This window comes from Notamacropus eugenii, chromosome 1 (genome assembly GCF_028372415.1).
Source record: "Notamacropus eugenii isolate mMacEug1 chromosome 1, mMacEug1.pri_v2, whole genome shotgun sequence".
Classification (NCBI taxonomy): domain Eukaryota; kingdom Metazoa; phylum Chordata; class Mammalia; order Diprotodontia; family Macropodidae; genus Notamacropus; species Notamacropus eugenii.
In genome coordinates this window covers 13,610,392-13,632,337 of record NC_092872.1, presented here as the reverse complement: position 1 = coordinate 13,632,337, position 21,946 = coordinate 13,610,392, and the positions used below count along the sequence as shown (strand labels likewise).

Genomic DNA, 21,946 nt, shown 5'->3' with positions numbered 1-21,946 from the left:
ACCTTCACTAGGCAGTCTAGAGAAGGGAGATGCAATAGAGAAGCAGAAGCATGGTTATATAGCCAAAACCCACAAACCCATCCCCCCTTACACTTTTGATCAAGAGCTTGGGCAAGTAACTTATTTTCAGAAATTTGCCCCAGATCCAAGGAATAAGGAAATGGTGAACAAAGGGAGAGGGATGGTTTCAGGTGGTTTCACAATTTCGAGTTCCCCTATATCACTTGATTCCCAAGAAATTGAAACTTAGGCTTAGGGTCAGATCTACTTTAGACTTAGATCCCTGAGAAGTCTTCACTATCACATTCACTGGTATTTGAGGTGACTCTCACTAGATTTGACAGTGAGGGAGTGCATGGGAAAATTTGGGAGTTCTGTTGACTGTGTGCCTATTTTTAAATGTGGAATGGGAAGAGTATCTAATTCAGAGAAATGGTGATGGGTAAATAATAGAGAAAGTGAGGGGTTTGCCATCCTAGCCTGTGAATGGAGCCCTGACAGACTGAGAGGCTTTGGGGCCTAGTGGGATATTGGTTTGGGAAACTGGGATAAGAGATCTGGATCTGATTACACTTCTTGCTAGTAAAATTCTTCCTTGTTCAAAGGGACAAGTCTTCCTTTTCCCTCTTCCTGTATACACTATGGTGGGTTTGCACACAAGAACCACTGGATTAGGTTCTCTAAAGGGAACTGGTTCTAAGTAGACAGCTCATTCCCAAGATAATGGGGTCAACTTTCACTCTGCTTTCTCTCCACTATGAACCTCATCCAGTCAGTTACCAAATCTGGTCAGTTCTCCCTCTTGTCCTGTCCACTTCACCTTTCCCATCCAAACCTTCTTTTCCTTTGCTCTAACCACCAACCCAGAGCAAACCTCATCACTTTTCACCTACTGCAATAACCTACTGACTGGTCCCCCTGTGCCTAATCCTAACCTGCTCCACTCCATTGTCCACCCAGCTTCCTAATGAAATTATTCTCCTCTTGAAAGCATATGATCTTGTCACTTCCCTGCTTAAAACAAAGAGCCAAAGAAAGAAACAAAAACCTTCAGGGACTCCCTATTTTCTATAACATAAATTACAAATGCATGGAGAACACCTGCTAATAAGATCCTCTTGTCCCCAGCCTACCTACACCACCTTACAAACTACTTTCCTTGATGGTCTAATAATTTTGCTGGCAAACTAGATTTGTTTCCTCAACCTGTGCCTGGAATTGGTCCCTCCTCATCATTGCCCACTGAAAGCCTTCTCTTCTTCCAAAGCCCAGCTCAGACCTCACTTCTTTCCTGAAGCCTTCTCAGGTCTAGTGTTCCCACCCACCCCCACCCATTCCCCCTCCCAATCACCCCCTCCTCCCCTGCAGGCCTAACCACAAAGTCATCTCTCTCAGATTGCCTAGATCACATTGTCTAGGTGAGTTGTGGTCCCAACCCACTGCCACACATAACATTGTATGCTTGCAGTCCTGTTCCTGCTCCCACCCCTCCTCCATTATAAACTCCTTCAGGGCAGACATGATGGGTAGGGCTTGTTCACCTTTTTATGTGCAGTCCAAGAGTAGATGATAAGTATTTAAATGTTCAGTCAGAAATGAACTGAGTGGAGGAGGAAGTCCGAGAAAATATCGAGAGAGTGTAAAATTGGGGTTTATTAATCTGAGCAGACCAAGGCATAGTACAAGGCCTTAAAATAGAAACTGAAACTCAGTCCCATGCAGGAGACTACCCTGGCAGTGGGATATTTCATCCAACGTTACGGTTTGGAAGTATTTTCCTAAAGATGTTTCCAAGTTCCTTCACTCTGTCCTTGATCCACTTCCCAATTCCTCTCTTGACCTTTTCAGGCTGCAGAGGGAAGACAAACAGAGCCCCTTAGTCCAGGGCCTCTGGGGGTCCTGCTGAAGAGGGAAGAAAAACCAGCCCTCCCGCCACCAGGGGCATAGAGTAACTTAGAGCTTCATGAGACTCCGAGTTTGGAGGACCCTCCACAGTCATCTGGTGCAACCTCCCCATGGGAAAAGAGGAAACAGGAGACAGATCCTGACACAGCTGGCAGGGTACACACTCAGGAGTAGAACCCAAATCTGCAGCCTTCTACTCTAACAGCAGCACTCCACCAGCACAGAAAGCTAAATCCTCAGGGGCTTCTTCATGTTCATTTTGAAAATATATTGAAATGCTTCTCAGGACACCCTCCTCCTGTTTCTGTGCCCAGGAGATGCAAAGGAGAACAAGAAAGCCTTACACCACCCCTTCAACGATTCTGCCCTCCAGGAACACCCTGGGACCAGGTCACATTGACTCTGCCCTTGACATAACCTCCCCTGGCCTCATAGCCCCCACTTCACAGTGGCTGGCAGGGTCTCTCCCTGTGCCCTTAGCCCATCCCACCCTAGTTCTGTTAACCCATTTCATCACTGGGGCCAGAGCTGAGCTCTTGGGGTTACCAAGATAGGTGGAGCCAGAAGAAGTGTTTCAGTTCAGACGTTAGCTAGTACTATGACTTGGGGGATGGGTACTACATATTTCTGAACCTCAGTTTCTTTATAAATTGAAGGAGGGGTGATTCACTAGATAATTTCTAAGGCTCCCTCCAATTCAAATTGCTCAGAGTGATTCTCTGAAAACACATTATCTAGACATTTCCTGTACAATTGGCCTTCTTTACTTCTCCCTCTTTCCCTTGGACTCTGAAGTCAGAGATCTCTCTAGCTCCAGAGGTGAGGTTGAGGAAACTGGATAGGAGAGAGGGGAGAGAAATGGTCCTGTCTCTGTATCTACATAGCCTCTTGGAGCCTGGAGGAAGAAAAGGGAGACTAGGCAGAGACTAAGGTTGGAAAGAGGGAAGAAGGGTCAAAGTTGATCCCAATCCCCTCTAGCTACACATCAATCCCAGCAGCCCCCAAGAGGGAAGGCACCACGGACCCCTAGTGGGGAATGGAGGTTAGCACTCTTCTCCCATACCTCCAAGGAGGATTCATCACTTACCTCATCACAGGAAATATCAACAGAGGGATTGGAGGAATACAGGTCAACCGTTCCAATGCACTCTTCCACCAGCTGTGAAGGGTGGCAGAGAGAGTTCAGGACTGCCAGTCTGTAATGTCTGCCCCTGACAGGCCAGGACTGACAACAAGCTCAAACTTTGTCCCCAGCCACCCCCCTGGGACAGTTTTTCTGCTTCTCATGTGGGGCAAATCACTTTCCTCAGGGCAGCAGAAAAGCAGAGCTCAGCACCCTCCCTGCCCCAAGGGGTGCATATCCCCAAAAAGAGACTCCTTCAGTCAGAATCCCTTCCCAGCCCAGGACACTCTCACCCCATTTTCCTTGAAGTTACATTCTTCTGGATTGCGATGTTCAGTTTTAGAGCACACAGTCTCTCTGATGGTGAATTGCAGAAGTTGTGGAGCAGTAGGATCATTGCTCTGGGGAGGAAGGCAGGACAGCCTTTTAGAGCTAGGCCCCTATGAGCACCTCCGGGGCCAGCAGCAAGCTAGTTAGTGCTGGAAGGGCCTTAGACACCATCTAGTCTGACCCCATGGGTCTCGAGATGAGGCAACTAAGAACTAGGAAAGTTAGGTGACTTGCCCAAGGTCACACTGACAGCAGGATCAGAACAGTGGCATCCAGAACAGTCATTCCTCCAAACAGAGTCCACTGAGTGACCTGGGGGTATCCCATGTGCTCAGCTTCCACATTCCTGGTCCTCAGGGAGCACCTCAGGCTGGGAGGGAGACTAAAACTCTCAAAAACGTAAAAAACCAATACAAATTTAAACCTGCACTGGGCCATATGACTGTTCCAGTAGGGATAAGAGTCCTGTATGTGGAGTCTGAAGACCTGGAATTTGTGTGTATTCTGAGTACTGAGCATTGTTCCTGGGACATAACAAGGCATTCAGTCAATCACTAAACATTTATTAAGCACCTACTGTGTGCCAGGCAACCTGCTAAGTACTAGAGTTCCAAAAAGAGGCAAAAGACAGTCCCTGCCCTAAAGGAGCTTACAATGTAATGAGAGGGAGACAGCATGCAAGGGAATATACACAAAGCAAGCCGTGTGCAGATAAATAGGAATTCATGAAGAACAGGAAAGCACTGGATCCAGAAATGTCTTTTCAGATCTTCTGAGGCCAATAATGCCAATAAAAACAGCAAACATCTGTACAAATACATGTGTGCATATTCATACGTGTACATACATACATACACACATACATGCACACACACACATATATTTATGTGCCTGGCTCCTAGATGCCAGGCAATGTACTAAGTGCTTTACTGTTATTATCTCACTAGACCTTAACAACAAGTCTAGGAGGTAGAGGCTTTCACTATCTCCACTTCACAGTGGAGGAAATTGAGGCAAGCAGGGGTAAAATGACTTGCCCAGGCACACAGTTAGTGAGTGTGTGAGAGTGCATTTGAACTCAGGTCTCCCTAAATTTGCGGGCCAGTGCACTATCCACTCTGCCACTTAGCTGCCTGACTTTTTCCACTGTATCTCAATGTGTCCCCAATTGGAGATCAAGTTTTTCTGGAGTGAAGGGGTCGTGTTAGAGAATCTTGGCAGAGTGAGCCCTCCCCCATTATCCCAAGGCTACTCACCTCCTGCGGTGGCAGAGTCAGGACGGAGAGACGAAAGAGGCTTTCTGATTCTGACTTTGTGTTGTATTCCTGAATGAATCTATTCACCACATCCTGGTATGGCTGGTCCTGGGCACAGGCAAGTGGAGTCATCAGGCTGAGCAGCCCCAGCACCAATAAGACTCCCTGCATGGTTGAGCCCCTCATCCTCTTTGTGCTCAATGCTCTGGGCAGAAAGAAACTGTCTTTTATTTACTGGCTCCTCCCCAGCCTTACACAAGGACAATAGATACCACCAGCCATTGGCCTCTAACGGTTCCCTGAGGTCTGGGATTTCCTCCATTCTTCTGTCATTGGTCACCTCTTGTCCCCAGGGCTAGCAGTCTCCTTCTTCAATTTCATCATATAGCCCTTGACTTAATCATACGGAAGGATTGGGGAAAGAGGGGAAGTATGGAGAAAAAGTAGAGGAGGAAGACAGTAAATTTGAGAGGCACAGGGATATGAAGAAATAAATATGTTCCCCACCTCTCTCTGTCTTACAAAGTCCTAGAGGGTGTGCAGATGAGTGGATAGTTCAGTCAGCTTCCATATTGAGTTGTCTTTCTGGTTACTCAAGGAACTTTGCAACAGAGTTAGAGTTGTTTAAACTGACCTCTGTATTCTACTCTAATCCTTCCCAAATGCTCAGGCCACAGGTTGCTAATTAGTTAGTTTTTCATGTAGATCCTCACGTGGCCCTCATTACACCAGAACATGAGTACAATGCATATGTTGATTGACTAGCAAAGATTGCTACTCAACATCTTGTCCCTACTCTGAAACCACCTGATCATCTGGTACTAGCAAAATGAGTCCAGCAACAGTTGGCCATTTAGGGGTGGCCACCTACCAGTGGGCGTGAGACTGAGGTATTGCTATCTCTCATTCACTGCTGAAACAGGTGGCAGAGGAATGTCATACATGTCACCTGGAGAAGGAAGGAACTATTCCTTGGGTAGTAAATGGAAAGATAGCAAGGAGAAAAGTCCTAGTCCAAATTTGACAAAGGATTATATTGCACTCCTACCCCAACATAAAGGATGCAAATTTATATGCACTTGTGTTGACACCAATTGAGATGTAACAATGGCTTGTCATTATGAGAATGTGACCCAGAAAAACATCTCTAAAACTCTAGATATTGTAAGTCTTTATTATGGAATACAGATTCATAGTGACAATGGGTCACATCTGAAAGGTAATGAAATGAAGAGATATTGTATATTAAGCAAAAGAGAATGAATATATCATATTCCATATTATCCACACACATCTGGTTTAATTGGAAGAATGAATGGATTATTGAAGGAACAGTCGGGGGGAGGAGCCAAGATGGCAGAGTAGAAAGACACACATATGCTACCTCTGAACCCACAGCCCATAAAATATCTGTAAAGAAGAACTCCCAACAAATTCTGGAGCACCAGAAGCCACAGAACAACAGAGCTGAGGAGATTTCTGTTCCAGAGATCCCTGAAAACCTGACTCGAAAGGTCCATCATACACCAGACCCGGAGCAGAGCCCAGCCCTGGCTTGGCTGCGCGGCACCAAGAGGAGCAGTTCCCAGCAGGCTTCGGGGACAGACTTTTCAGAGGTCATCTAATTCAACCTATGCCTCAACAAGAATCCCTCTTTCTTGAGAGGAAAGTCACACTCTCCTCCCCTTTTTCCATGTAACTCTTTACACCTTTTAAAAGCTTTGTTAGGCAGGCATTGTACTGAGGTGATTTTACTCATAATAGAATTAATTTTTTACTTTTTAAATGAGTGCATATATTTTACATCTCTTCTTTGCTTTTGCTTCATAGAAAAAAAAGGAAGGAGCTGATCTTAGATTTAATGGGAAGTTGTAAGAAGTAAAGCTAACTTTTCCTCTTTGGCTAGATTAAGTGTGCTAGATAAGTATCAAAAATTGTTCTGTGAGTGAAATACAGAAAACAATCATTGCTAGCTGCTAAGAGAAAAGGTGTGGTGGTTTTGCCACTGAACTGTTAATGGAGCCCATTATCTACATTCATTTTACTCCTCTTGCCTGTGAACGAGAGGTAACATAATTTGGTGAGTAAAGGACTGCGAATCAGGAAGATCTGGGTTCAAATCGTGCTTCTGAACATTTGTGTGATGGCAGGCTAATCACCTGATCTCTGCGAGCCTAGGAAACTCTTGAAGGCTGTAAGTTACACTGGGTTGCACACTGGAGGAATTTCTCAAAATTGTGAAATCACAGGTCCTTGATATAAGGACATTTTTGGCATTAAAGTGAAGTCTCAGAATTGTATGTGCTAGGTAAAAGTTTGTGAGCTTAATATAATTCCAGACTTTTAGCACCAGAACAACTAGAGACATCAATTGATTGCCCTCTCCAAAAACAATTATAGTTTTACTTAAAAATAAAAATTTTCATCCTGCTAAAAAAAAAAAAAGAAAACAGTAAACACATAAGATCCCAAATATTGAGTAGTGGACTATAAGGGAAGATTTCCCAGCACCATATCCATGAACACCTGGCTAAGCAGGATGTGATTTACATTGTTTAGAGGACTTTTTGTTGGATAGAAAAGAAATAAGAAAAATCTCTACTGGAATATGTATGAGAATCTCTAAAAATAATTTTAGACAAATATTCCCTAACTCAGAATTAGCAGCTCAAGGAACACGTGTTGGTTGGAGTAATAGATTCTCATTATCAAGAAGAAATTGTTGATCTTCCCAACTTTAGGTGAAGAACCTATATAGTTTTGTAAAAATGATAGAATTGTTCAAGTGATCATTACTCCTTGTGAAATAATATCCCCTGTGAAAACTGAACCTCCTTCCACAGTCACTGTCAGAGGAACTAAAGGATTTGGTTCCACTGATAGAATAAAATTGGGAGCTAAAGGATGAGTAAAACAGAAGCCAGATGGTGTTCCAAAGGCTACAGAGATTATAGCACATGGAAAAGATAATACAGTAACTGCTGTTTATCAAGGACTTGATGATTACCAAATTGTGCCCTTAACTCATATATTTTACTGTGAATAAGGCTATGATAGTGGGTTCATGAACTCCAGAACCACCCTGCTTCTCATTATTTCTCCTTATTCCTTTTGGCTTTTGTCTGCTCAAGTTCTTTACTAGATTTGTCTCCTTCAGGCTTACTGCCCTCCACCTGTAGATGACTGACTGCTTAATTGATGTCCTTCTCTGTCTAAGACTGTGATCCATCATGCCTAGACCTGGCATCCACCAAGCTCTGGATACTGGCTAAAGAACTGAACCCTTGAATGGGACCTCTCATGGCAGAGACAGTTCTCCATCCAAGCTCAGCAGGAAGTAATTAGAGAAGGATGATACCTTACCCTGTAACAGCAAGGACCCTGACATTACACAGGAGGGCCAGCTACACAGGTTCTTAATCTGCTTTTCTAAAAGGCAAACAACTTTTGAGGAGTCAACAATCATTTTAATCAAGCACATGTGTCATTCACTTAATTCAGGGTAAAAATTCAGCACCCTGAACTTCAGAGAAAAGACAAGCACAGAAATAAAGTTTAGCCAACAGACAGGGTTTCCAATTGTGTGACTGTAAGCAATACATACAACACAGATCAACAGAAAGATCCAGCTCTATGACCATACATACATAATTACCAGAGAGAGAAGTACCAACATTTGGGTTTTCAAAGCAAGGGGACCCCTTAGCAGCTGTCCAGAGTCTCATCTGGCCAAACAAACACTTCCAATGAGTGAGCCCCAAACTAAAACCTCACCTAAGAATATTTATACACGTTTCAGAACCAGGTGGCATCATTACTCTTGAGAACCAGTGCCTCATTAAAAATTAACAATAGATATGGCCTCCCCTCATCAAGCTTCCCTTAATGGAGAGGCCTCTCAGGGTGGAGAAGATCTTTAGCTCTCTAATCAACATTGAATACTCCAAGGGATTTTTGGTCCCATTCATTTGAGGGAGAAAGATGGACTGTTTAGGCCTAAGCCCCCACCCTAAGGCACTGTTTTATATGTTTACTTTGTGTTATCCCTGTTATACTGGTGTGAAGTTTTGTTGATACCATTTACCCCTAATCTCCCATTGACCTGTATAATGGACACTAAAGATCTTGGGGCTGAATGTAATGTTAATAGAATGGGAAGATCTTTCCTACCCATTAATAGGCCTATGTGAACAGCTTTGAGCTCAGATCCAGTTGACTTCTGTGATGGAGCCTGAGTCACATGTAGGCCATGGTGGGAGGAGCTTTCCAAATGAGTAGAGCAGGAAGTGACAGGGAGGCAGAGCTGGGAGAGAGCAGCTAGCATGAGTGAGAGAGGGAGGAATTTTGCCTAGGGGAGTGTTTTTTGTGGGGAGGCCTAAGGGAGGGAAGGCTTGGGGATGTCAGTGCTCCCTGAGTTGGTGATGTGTATAAACTTCCCTGTTCTCATGGTGGAATGGGTTTTCTGGTATCTGAATCAATATCTTGGTTTCACCTTCAAGGAAGAAAGTTTGTTATATACTGTAATTCAGCCCTGGAAAAACATCTGCATATTCATAGCAACTGCTGTGAGTATCACATTGGTAATATAGGTGGCCAAATTAGGAGACCCTAACCAAGCAAATCCTGATTTTGCTGCTTAGTAGGGTCTCTCTCTTGGGCCAGTGACTTCAGTCTCCAACTTTCATCCTTCTGGGTAGTGAGGAAGATAATGTAGGCACAAAGGAAATCATCAAATAAAAATAAAATATTATATGGGTGGTATTTTATGACATACTAACATGTACTATTCTTATGGCACTTTAACTGTTGCAGTGTTTTCTCACAATGATCTGGTAAAGTACAGAGTGATTTTATGTTTTGATTTGGTGGGGGTGGGGGCAAGGTAGGGGAACAGTAGAGATCGTTGATTTCCTTGATGTGGGGAGTTTCTACTGAAGAATCTCATTGTACCCATTGAGACAGACAATTGTTCTGAAGTTTGTGGTCTTGGAGGGCTGCTTGGAGCAACTTGTCCAATGTCACAGCATGTCCACTATGTCAGAGGGGGATTGGAATCCAGGCTTCCTAACTCCTTCCTGGGGGTCCTCAATCTACTACCTCACAGGGCCTCTCCAACTTGGTTATGGAGACCCCAATTTACAGATTGGAAACATGAAGAACTGAGCAGTGATGGTGCAGCCTGAGGTGACAGAGGTGGGGCTTTTCCTCAGGTTTCTGGCCTGAGTACCAAGGTTTGTTTTGCCATTTCTCTATAAAACCAGGTAGGAGGAGAAATCACTGAGAGTTGGAGCAGTCAGTGAAGGCAGAGGAAGATGAAGACCTTCTTGTGACGTCTTCTCATGAGGAAGACTAATGTTTCAGGGGCCTAGATTTGGATTGTGGATTTGGAGCCAGAATACATGGATTATATTTGTTTTCCAAGTACTTAGCATTGTTTCTGGGACACACCAAGGCATTCAATTAACTGCTAAACATTTATTAGTAAGTTAGTATGTGCCAGGCACTCTGTAAGTATTGGAGATCCAAAAAGAGGCAAAAGACAGACCCTGCCCTCAAGGAACTTACAATCTAATGAAAGGGAGACAACATGCAAAAGAATGTACGCAAAGCAAGCTGTGAGCAGATAAATAGGAAATCATGAAGAGAGGGAAAGCACTGAAAGCAGAAATGTCTGTTCATTCCTTCATTCATTTGTTCATTCGCCCATTCCCAGGTCTCTTACTTACTGCTGTTTACCCTTCACTTATACTTTCTGGCTCCATGTTTTCTCATTCAAGGACTTCTCATGTACTCTTAGACTGCACATAAAAAGATGGAAAACGCCCGCACTCAAAATGTCTCCCCTGAAGTGGCTGAGAATCTAGGAAGCATGGGAGCGGGAACAGAATTCTAAGCATATAATGGAACATGTGGCAGGGATTGGGACCAGGTAACAGCTAGACATGAAGTGGTCAAGACAGTCTGAGAGAGATGACTTCATGGGTAGGACTGTGGGGTAGGGGTGGAGGGGCAATAGACCTGTGAAGGCTTCATGAAAAAAGTGATGTCTGAGCTGGACCTTGGAGGAAGAGAAGGCTCTCAGTGGGCAGAGATGGGAAGGGATTCATTCCTGGCACAGGGAACTCTAAACACATCAAGATAAGACTATGGAAAAGCAAGAAATCTAGTTTGCCAGCAAAATATTTCGAACAATAAGGGATGTAGTTTTTAAGGTGGTATAGGTGCCAAGAAGGTCTTAAATATGATGTGTTGTCCAGTTGTCTGTAATTTATCCTATAGACTCTAGAGAGTACCTGAAGGTTTTTGTTTCCTTCTTTGACTATTTGTTTTAAGGAGGGAAGTGACAAGGTCACATGTTTTCATTAGGAAGCTGGGTGGACAATGGAGTAAAGAAATTTAGGATTTGGCACAGGGGGATCAGTCAGCAGGTTATTGCAGTAGGTGAAAAGTGATGAGGACTTGTTCGGGAGTGGTGGTTAGAGGAATGGAAAGGAGGGTTTGGATGGGAAAGGTGATGTGGACAGGACAGGAGGGAGAACTGACCAGATTTGGCATCTGAAAGCAGAGTGAAAGTTGGCTCCATTGTCTTGAGAATGAGCTGCCTACTTAGACCCAGGTCACGTTAGAGATCCAAATCGAGTGATTCTTGTGAGTAAGTCATCTGTGGTGTCAGTGGAGAGAGGGGAAAAGTAGACTTGTCCCTTCGAATAAAAGAATGTTGCTAGCAAGAAGTGAAATAAGATCCAGATCTCTTGTCCCTACTCCCCATATCAATATCACAGTACAGCCAATGCTTCTCAGATTGTGAGGGCACCAGACACAGGCCTGGGTGGAAAACCCCTCACTTGCCCTAGTGTTTTCTCATCATCAGTACTCCAAATTAGAGACTCCCTCTTCCTACAGTAGACTTAAAGAGAGACAAACAGTTGAGTGGGATAGACTTAGTGAAGACTCCTCAGATTGCAATTTTTCTCCCAAGGGTGAGGTAAGGCCTAAAGGCTCAAGGTTACAATATTTTTAGAATAGAATAGTTCCATATAAGGATATAAAACTGTGTAGTGTATTAGGGTCTCAATGATTGGACAAAACTTACATAATTCCTCGATGTCTTCATTTCGAAAGGGATTGGTTAGATTTCGTGTCTAGAATGTAAGACCATATTCTCAGCTAATGAGGATAATGGTCAGTGGGGGGAGGAGGGACTTGTATAAGGGTCTATATAAATCACTGCCCTTTTCTTTGTCTTCAGCTTTCCTACTGCTACAGGTGAGTCCCGCTTCTTGAGAATCGAATAAATCACTTTTCTGTCATCACTTAGAGAGGCCTCTGAGTAATTGTTTTTTGTAGGGACCTGAGCCATCCCACACAGTTTGGGGGCATTCACCCAGGATCTGTGACCTTTCTGAGAGACGGCTGACAGCTCAGTTCAAAGACTGGGCGCTCGTGGGGAGATTTCCCCATTGTCCTTGGAAAGGGCTGCTGGGCCTCCCTCTCTGCAAGGTAACAACCCGAAGCAGAAGAACTCAGTGAAGACAGAAAAGAATAGAGATAGGGACTCCAAAGACTCCGAAGCTGTGAAGTGTAAAAATGCCAACCGGTTGGTGTTGAAGTTTGCAGTCAGGCAAATTGTACGCGTATACGACCCAGCGGTAAGCGTGGGGGGGCCTGGGGGTCAATTCGTTGAGTCTTAGACAGACTCGGGGAGAAGGTGATGACTCCCAACCAAATTAGTGGACTGCGGGACCCCAGGGTGAAGGGCTCCCCCAAAAACATTTGCTGGGTGACTGCTGGTGATGGGCGACCCTCACCTGAGAGCTGGCAAGAGAGCTAGCAGGAGAGCCAGCAGGAGAGCTAGCAAGGGAGCTAGCACAATTCGTTGAGTCTCAGACTCGGAGGTGTTGGCGACAACCAAAATGGGACAAAGGCAGTCCAAGAATAGAGCTTCGGAGTGGAGTCAGGAAGAAATACCGGTAAATAGTCCCTTGGGAAACCGATTACAAAATTGGCATGAATTACCAAAATTATAGAGAAAAGAATGTAGAAGAAGATGATTAAGTACTGTTGTTTCGTATGGGGTGAAAAGACACTGGAGGAGGAGGCACAATCTGGCCCAAATATGGTTCCTCCGAGGACTGGGTTTGACAAAAATTTAAACCTATATGTACTATTCTATTCTGTTAAATGTTTTGTCTGTATATGTTGTGTTGGTATTGCTGTGTGAATGAAAGTCTGTGTGTCTCTGTTTTTATCTGATAAGGTTGTAAATTTAGCCAGCCAGCCAGCAGGAGCAGAAAGGCTGAGCTGAACTGTCCTTGAAATTCCTGTTACTCCCTTTCTTCAACCCCTCCAGACTAGTTTCAGAGGGGCGGAGGGACAAGGAGGGAGAGAAAGGAAAAAAAAAAAATCTTTTTCCCTCAGACCTGAGAGGCATGCTAGCAACCAATTAACCATTTACTGCCTCACCCCAAAGAAGAAATTTTAGTGTAATGGGAAATAACAGAAAGTGAAGTGAATTCATTCTGGTCGTATTTGGAATTGTGAATAGGTGAAATGTGTCATTCTTAATTTAATGTTTCAGATAGGTTAGAATTTATTAAAGTTTGGTGGAAGTAAGCAGAAGATTAGAAAGTAAAAAAATCTCAAATAAGCAACTTAGAGCTGAGAGTTTTGGATTTAGGTTTAATTAGATCAATATATATTTGATGCCAGACAATGTATTTAAAGTAAAAAGATAATAAGTTTAGGTTTTTCTTTTTCTTTGCAGAGTGGGAGGGCCAGAAAGGGGTGGTCTTGGGAATCCTGGCACAAATAAGAGGAGGGCAGAGACACCCAGCAGCATTTCTGCCAAAAATGTTAGATCCAGTAACAAAAGGATAGGTATTTGTTAGATGCAACATTAATCTAATGTAACTGTTTACACGATTTTAAATTTTGTAATTTATTATATATAGATCGGGGTTTTAAAAAGATGTGATAGAAATTTGATAATTTGAAACTTACATTTGGTTATAAAAAAAAAGAGCTGAATAGGTTAATGGCTTCTTTTAAGTTTTAAGTAAACTTAAATAAGTTTAAATTTTTAGGTAATCCATCTAAATATTGTATTAGAAATCGCATTGTTAAGTTAATTAATGAATTGGTTAAAAAGAGCTGTTATGAATTTTTTAATAAGAGTTTCCTTGTTGTAGCATTCTTATTAAGAAAATGAGAATGCTTTAAAAATGTACATGTATATATATATATATAGGTGTGATTTTCAAGCCTGTTTCATCTGAGCATGTATTATGTTAAAAGTTTATTTCTGTTGTTGAAAAGGAAATTTTAGCTAAAATTGTTTTTGCCATGAATCAAGTATTTACTCTAAAGTTATTTTTGTAAAAGAAAGTTTATGGGCAAATGTGAAAAGGCTTTGGGTTTAGGTCTTTTCTTGTAATTTCTGTCAATTAGTTTCAAGGGGATTGTGATAAATTGTAAACTGTTCGTAAGAGAGGAAATATTTGTTGTATTAAGAAATACTTTGTAAAATCTTTTATATGGTTTTTGGAAGGCCTACCTATCCAATTTGTATTTGTAAGTTACAAAAGTGGGAAGAATTTAGTTTCTCTAATAGGATATGAAAATGCAATTGATGTCATCTGAAATTTATCGTTCAGGTTCATAACTAAAACAATTTGTTATCACTTATGAAAATTCTGTTTGCCATTTGTAATTCTAATGCTAAAACCTAAAGCTGGTACACTGTGTGTATATGTGGGAAAAGAAGCAGTCCTTAGGCTAGTAACAAGTACAGCCCCAGAAGCTGAGGAGATTGTATATAGAACTTGCTTTGGTGAGAATTTGAAAATGTACAAGAAATGATCTTCAGTGATTGGCTTTTTAGGGCAAATTTAAGATCTAAGAGGTAAATAAAATCCCTGGGAACATTCTTTCTAAATCTAATGGGAATAAGTAGATATTGTATCATTGTTACATAGAACAAGATTGGGAATTAAAGTTAACTATAATTGTATTTTATTTACAGGGGGATTCAGGGAAAGGAATGCCTTACAAAAAAAAGGGGGGGTGGCCCCAGGTGGTCTGGGAGCTCCAGGAATGGGCTTGATGGGAGTGGCCAGTAAACTGGAGATTTGGACTGATAGAATTAAGAGTGGGAAGTAGAATAGACTTGGGCATAGTGATAGAGTGGACCTTAGGAGAGCCGGTTCATGTGGAAAAAAAAAAACCAAGGAGTTTTCAAGGTGAAGTTTTCCAGGGCCTTTAGACAAATGAGACTAAAACTCTTTTGGGGTAATGGACAAAGGTCCCAACTTGGAATAAGACCTTTACAGGTTACAAAATGATGTAAAAGCAATTAGTATTAAAACAATTGACTGAATTAATTACTGAGACTAAATCAGAGACATCTTCAGTTTGGGAAAAAGAATTTCAGTCTAATTTTCTTAGAGGTAGGTAGCCTCTGGTAATATTTGGCATTGAAAGTTAAATGATTGTTTTGATTTGAATTCATTACATGAACATAAAAAAATTCAAGTTGGTGTTTGAACTTATCACATGTGTAGCTTATTCTTTTAGATTGAGCAGGGTTAGAAAGGGATAAAGTAGTTTGGGAAACAGATATAAATCTACTGGAGCAATGACTTATGATTGTTATTCAATCAGGAATTAGAACATGTATAGAAAGGCATGTAGGCTACTTAGACCTGCTTCAAAGATGTTCCTTGGCCAATGTGAAATTAGTTATGTCTGAAACTGATTATTGGAGCTTGCTATTTTAAGATTTTTGTGGGACTATTAACTGACTGTTCTTCTGAGTCTAACTCCAGGTGTGGATAGCAAGAGAGGTGGTCTGAACCACTGATCCATGATGCCAGTAAGCCTGTGAGACGCTGGTAAGAACTGCAAAAGGTGATCTCATGGGAAGGTCGGGAGAGCGACTGTTCAGTCTGGGCTGAGGTAGGATTTTCCTGACTCAATTTCCCCACTGACACCTGGCAGACTTGAAGCCTGGCTGAACGCCAGTTGACAATCTGCTCCTGCCTGGAATTGACATGAAGTGAGAGAGATGTTGTTTCCCTGCAATGTTCCTACTCTTAGTGGCAAATTCCTAAAATCAGAAGTTTTGTAAGTAATAATACCAGATCTGTTGAATAATAGATTGTTGGTAGGGGAACATCTGAGGTTAAGTCTAAAATTGAGCTAACAGGTTTAGGACTTTAGAACAACAACAATAAGTTAGGGTCCTTTAATTCTTAGTAATAGTGTGGAGATGGTTAGGTTAAGGGCTTGTGAGACTAGCATGCATAGTTATTATTTTGTCTTAGTTGGTTAATGTTAAATGAAAAATGGTTTGTGGACTATATTGTAAATGCTTTAAGAGAAGCATCACATGATCAGAAGTTGGAATTGTTTTATGATGTGATATGCACTGTGTTAAAAATGATTATTTCTTGTATTTATATAAGTACTGGAGCCTGGTATTGACTCCTTAGTGAAATCTCATCTTCCTAATGAGGGAATGAATAATGACTTACTGTGAAATGTAGAAGCTGCATTTTAATGTGAATTTTCTTTTCTTTTAAAAAAATGACAATTTGTCAAAAGTTTCAATTGTGATTTTTGTAAGAGTGATAGGAATGGTAATCTAAGATGGTATTAAGTTCAGTTTTGTAGGACAGTGGACATCTGGATTTCTACAAGAAGATGAATAGAAGAAGATGCTGAGATGCTGTGCTAAAGACTGTTTGAAGGAGCATCCAGATCAGAAAACTGCATAAGATGATATTTTTCCCCAGACTGCTGTATGAGATGGAACCTCTAAATGGACAGTTCATTAAATTAAATCTCTGTATCTATACTTATGACAAGGGGACTGCCCCCTGTAATTTGCTAATGTGTCAGTCAACTTTGCTTCCTTCCCATATTCATAAAAAAAAAAAAAGGAAGATAGATGAAGGGAAGGATTCATAAGGGAAAGAATGTGAAGAGGTATTTATTGATTGGATTTAGATATGGAAAAAGGAAAAATAAGAGGAGGGGAAGAATATGGGTAAGTTGAACCTTGAACTATCTATTCCCCCATCCCAATTCAGAAAATGTTTAGCATGATTGGGAAGCCAGTAGACAAAGTTATGGAAGGTTATTGCATTAAAAAATTTTAAAGTTGTTTACTTTCATTTATAATTATTGCTATTAGCTATTAAACACTCAAGCTTCATGCTTGGAGACACACTTTGTCGGTATTAAAAGCTCCGTTTGAAGCGTGTGTGAGAACACACAGAATTTGGAAAGGGATAGCCAATGAGGTAAATATATATATATTCATTATAAGTTCTGTTATTTGGGGAACTATACTAGGATTATTATTGTTTGTTCTTAACAGGATTCTCTGTTCAGCAATTGTCCTAAGCCATTAATCACAATATCTAAACAGGACTCGTCTATTAAGACTGGGTGGACTTGACAAACCGTGGGAACAATGCAACCAAAATGTAGTACCCTGGAAATGTCCCTTTTAGGCATGATCCTGTTCCCACTGCTGGGACACCAGGCCCCAGTTATCAACCCCCCCTCCCCTTGAAAATAGTTTCCTGGCCCTAATTAAGACCATTGCGGACACCTTTGAGGTATCCGACTGTTGGATTTGTGGGGGGACCTCAGCGGTTAAGCCAATGGCCATGGGTAGCAGTACCGCTGAGTCCAGTCTGGATTTTAAGTACATGACAGAACAAGATTCTGGACAAGCCAAGAGAAACACCAAGGGTCTTGGTGAACATTGTTTAAACCAAACAGGACCTGAATTGCAGGAGACATGGCTGGGAGAAAGTAATTGTAAATGGACATTCACACAAAGGCCAGAAACCCTGGCTCGTATTGATTGTGCCCAGTATGCAAACAGATGGGATCAGAACGGTATTACCTGTTCAGATGGTAGGGTGATTCCCTGTACCCATTCATTTTTCCCATCCTCTTCATATGAAGAGAGAGCAAAAGGGGAATATCACGAAAGTTGTGGGTATAAGTTTTACAACCCCTCTGATCCCAGAAAACCATGTGAAGGGGGTCATGACCATGACTATTTGTGGAGTTGTATATATATGAACAGTATTAAGAATAACACAGAATATAAAGAATGGGTATGGAAGTGGGAGAATGGAACACATAGGATGATGTTTGATACTTTCTGGAGTGTAATCAATAGAACTGGGGAGAATTATCAACATTGTATATGGAAGAGGAAACAACAACTATGGAAGGGTGAATCAGAGATCATGAAAGGGGGACCATTAGGCCCGGATGATGTGAAGTACTTTCCGGCTGTGGATTATAGAGTAAGACTGTTTCTAGAGGAAAATCCTGCTTTGAGAGGGCATTATTGGATATGTGGACAGACAGCCTATACTCACCTTCTGCTAAACTGGAGAGGTGTTTGTTACATTGGATTGGTGAGACCTAAATTCTTTTTCTTGCCTGAATCAAGGAAACAGCATCTAGGGGTCCCTCTATATGATGATCTAGCAAAAAGAAAGAGGAACATCGACACCTCCCTCACTCAGACTGGAAATGCAAATGGGTGGGGCGATACTTGGCCTCCTGAGAGGATAATCAGAGAGTATGGGCCTGCAACTTGGGCTCAAGATGGGAGCTGGGGTTATAGAACCCCTATATATCTATTAAACAGACTAATCAGACTCCAAGCAGTAGTTGAAATTATAACCAATCAAACAGCAAAGGCTTTGGACTTATTGGCTGATCAAGCCACACAAACTAGGGAAGCAGTACTGCAACATAGATTAATCTTAGATTATTTACTTGCAGAAGAAGGAGGAGTTGGTAGGAAACTCAATTTATCTACATGTTGCTTAAAAATTGATGATAATGGAAGGGCAGTGAAAGAGATCACCAAGAATGTCAGGAAACTTGGGGCTCCCCTTTCAATACATCCTGGTGGTCCTGGTTTGAGGGGAGCTGGTGGAAGAGGTTACTGTGGTTTGGCCTTATAGCAATTAGTGGTATTGTATTATTTCCTATTTGTTTATCTTCTTTGATTTCACTAATTACTAAAATAGTTAGAAATTCTTTACTAAAACTTGCTAGAGTAGGAGAAAGGACTGAAGGAGCCATTCAACTGATGATATTAAAGAAGGAAGGCTGGGCACCTGTGGAGACAAGAGACATGAATGATCCTGATTGGGATGAGGAGATTAATAGACAGTGTGAGATTATGTTACAGAACTTTGGTTGAAACATCCATGAGAAATCTTCAGGCTGATAAAATAAGAGGAGGGATTGAGTGGGATAGACTTAGTGAAGACTCCTCAGATTGTAATTCTTCTCCCGGGGGTGAGGTAAGGCCTAAAGGCTCAAGGCTACAATATTTTTAGAATAGAATAGTTCCATATAAGGATATAAAACTGTGTAGTGTATTAGGTCTCAATGATTGGACAAAACTTACATAATTCCTCGATGTCTTCATTTCAAAAGGGATTGGTTAGATTTCGTGTCTAGAATGTAAGACCATATTCTCAGCTAATGAGGATAATGGTCAGTGCGGGGAGGAGGGACTTGTATAAGGGTCTATATAAATCACTGCCCTTTTCTTTGTCTTCGACTTTCCTACTCCTACAGGTGAGCCCCGCTTCTCGAGAATCGAATAAATCACTTTTCTGTCATCACATTGAGAGGCCTCTGAGTAATTGATTTATGTGGGGACCTGAGCCATCCCACACACAGTCATCAGAACTACCAAGTTTCCTGGACATTCCCTCACTCTGACCTCTACAGAGACTCAACTTAAATGCCAGAGAGCCTCTCCAAGTACTGCCTTTCCTTCAGCAGGGTCAAAGCAATGAATGCTTCTCAATGTATGGCCAGTTGTAGGCTGAAAGAGGAACCTAGGCAGAGCTACAGTTAGGATAGAGTGGTGGGGGTTTTGTCCATGGAATGGACTTCTGGAGCCATGATTAGACCTTTTGGCAGTCCTCCAGCTTGTCCTCCCTCCCTCATCTGGCACCAGGCTGACACCAAATCTCCTCAGGCTCTCCCTCTTCTGGGACCCGTCTCCCTGGACGTATATTCCTAGAGTACCCCTGTCTACAACCCATCCCCTCTTTCACCCCATTGCTATATCCTGCTAGGGAGTGGAGATCTGGGCACCATCATCTGTTCTTTCAGAGCATGGGGCACAACTTTACCTGGCGCAGACAATCTTTTAATCTCACTTCCACCCACCCCCAACTGAGGTTGCCTTGGCCTGAAGCTTCCTACTTTTCATATAGATCCTGTCCCAGGCTCTGAGACCTAGTGACTTTGCTTTTAAACTAGGCAGTCCCCACGTTCTACGAACACATTCAATGTGACTGGAAGATAGCCTTTCTTTCTGGAATTTCTCACATTCTCACATATTCATGTGATTATTTTATGATAAGGGAGTAGAAGCATCTCTGTGTTGCTCTTACTATTGCTGCAATTTTTTATTTTTTTCATCTTTTCCAGCACCTGGAACAGGAATTTTCACATTGTAGAGGCTTCCTAGGTGTTTTTAATTCATTTGCTCCTTGTCAAACACATTATGGGTGACAAATGTGAATTAAATGAAAAACTGACCTCTAGAGTCCCTAAAATCCCTTCCAGATCTGACATTCTATAGATCGTCATGCCCTCTTATCCACATGTAGCCTTCCTGAGCCATTGGAGTCAATACTATTCTCTTTCTTCCCCACTCTCCTTGCCTTACTTGTCTTTATCTTCAGTCATAACAGATTTTTGTAGCACTTTAAAGTCTACCAACCCCTTTACATGCATTATCTCATTTAAGGTAGGTAGCACAGACATTATTATTGATTATATACATGAGGCACCTGAGCCTCAGAATCAGCAGGGGACTTACCCAATGTCACACAGCCAGTAAATACCAGAGCCAAGACCTCAACTCTCACCTTCTGACTACAGGCCAACACTCACTGCATTATACTCACCTTCCCTTGGTGCTATCTACATGCCTATGACCAGAGATGAATATTTCCAATACAACTTTTGAATGTGATGCCTCAGCCTCCTTTGGGAAACTTCTAAGCCTGAGCTTGACCCCAGAAGAGAGAAGAACTAGGTTCTAGGTCAACCCAGACTTTACTTCTTTCCTCCTGCTTAAATGCAGGTTTCTTCCTCCCCAGCCCAGAAACTACTTCCCTGCATGAAAGAAAATGACCTGTTAATCTGAAGCACAGTGTCACAGCAAAGACTGAGGGGGAGCCTGAAAGATGTCAAAGGGGAGAAGGGAGAGAAAGGGCAGACAAGCTGAGAGGGGACATCCTGCCCCCAGCATGACATAGGGAGAGTCTCACATCCTTCCAGCCTCATTTTCCCTTTCTCCCCTTCTCATTTTCTGTTCTCTAGACAAGCTGTATTACTTGTTGTTCTCTCATTCCACCCTTTGCTCTCCCCTCTCCATGTATTTGCACAGGCTGTGCCATCTGCCTGCAAGAGAACTTCTCCCCCTCACACATTTGTGTCTCCTGACATCCTTGCCCTTCTATAAGACCCATTGGTCATGTTTTTATGAAGTCTTCTCTGATCCCTCCACCTGGAACTGATCTCTCCTTTCTCAAATCTTAGTATTGTCTCCTTCTGTATTCTATTTGTGTAAAAAATGTTGTTTGTGTAACCCTCTGAGGACAGATGATCTGTATAAGACTTTCTACTTTGGTGGAAATTGATTTCTTTATATGCTGAACCTATGAGATGGGTGGAGTTGGTAAGAGCTTGAGCAAAGAGAGATTTTGGTTTTCTGATTTTCATCATCCAGAGAGAAAAAAACATGATTCTCTTTTCTCTCCAAGAAGAAGTCCCATTAGGAAGAAAGACCAATCTCTCATTGATTCTTATGCAAATGGACTTCACTTTTTCTGTTTTTCTCTATATATCCAACTCTACATAGTTTGCAAAAATGCCAAAATATTCTTCCTTTCAACAAGTCTAACCTTAGAAGGGAGGATGGGCTTTTCTGAGAGTGCTAGGATTTGTGTTATGAAGACTTACTGAGGGATACTCATCAATTTGTTTCTGTCCATCTGACACCAAAACCTCTCTTGTGATTCCAAAATCTGTAGCAGGGGAGAGACCACATCATACCAAAACTACCTTGGCAGACTGACTAAATAAGTTTATGGTAATTCACAGGCCTCAAATCCATTGGGAAGTTAGGGGAATTTCTATCCCAAGCATGTGAAGATTTCCCCAGTGCAACGGATTGAAGAAATCAATTTTCTCCAAAGGCCATGAAGGTGGCTGATGCAGCTACTGTGGAACTCACAGAGCTGGATCAGACATCAGATGC

General features: G+C 42.1%; 1 protein-coding gene across 1 annotated transcript in view; it reads right to left on the bottom strand.

Annotated features, from left to right (window-relative positions):
• Nucleotides 1-1,633: 1,633 nt before the first annotated feature.
• Nucleotides 1,634-21,946, bottom strand: part of LOC140533847 (antibacterial peptide PMAP-36-like) — a 43,376-nt gene continuing 23,063 nt past the window's right edge. The window contains exons 4-7 of the mRNA XM_072654167.1: nucleotides 4,615-4,819; nucleotides 3,322-3,429; nucleotides 2,993-3,064; nucleotides 1,634-1,849 (exon numbers count right to left, since the gene is read on the bottom strand). Of these exons, the coding sequence (XP_072510268.1) occupies nucleotides 1,748-1,849; nucleotides 2,993-3,064; nucleotides 3,322-3,429; nucleotides 4,615-4,819 (487 nt within the window). The 3' untranslated portion in view covers nucleotides 1,634-1,747. The remainder of the gene's footprint in view (nucleotides 1,850-2,992; nucleotides 3,065-3,321; nucleotides 3,430-4,614; nucleotides 4,820-21,946) is intronic.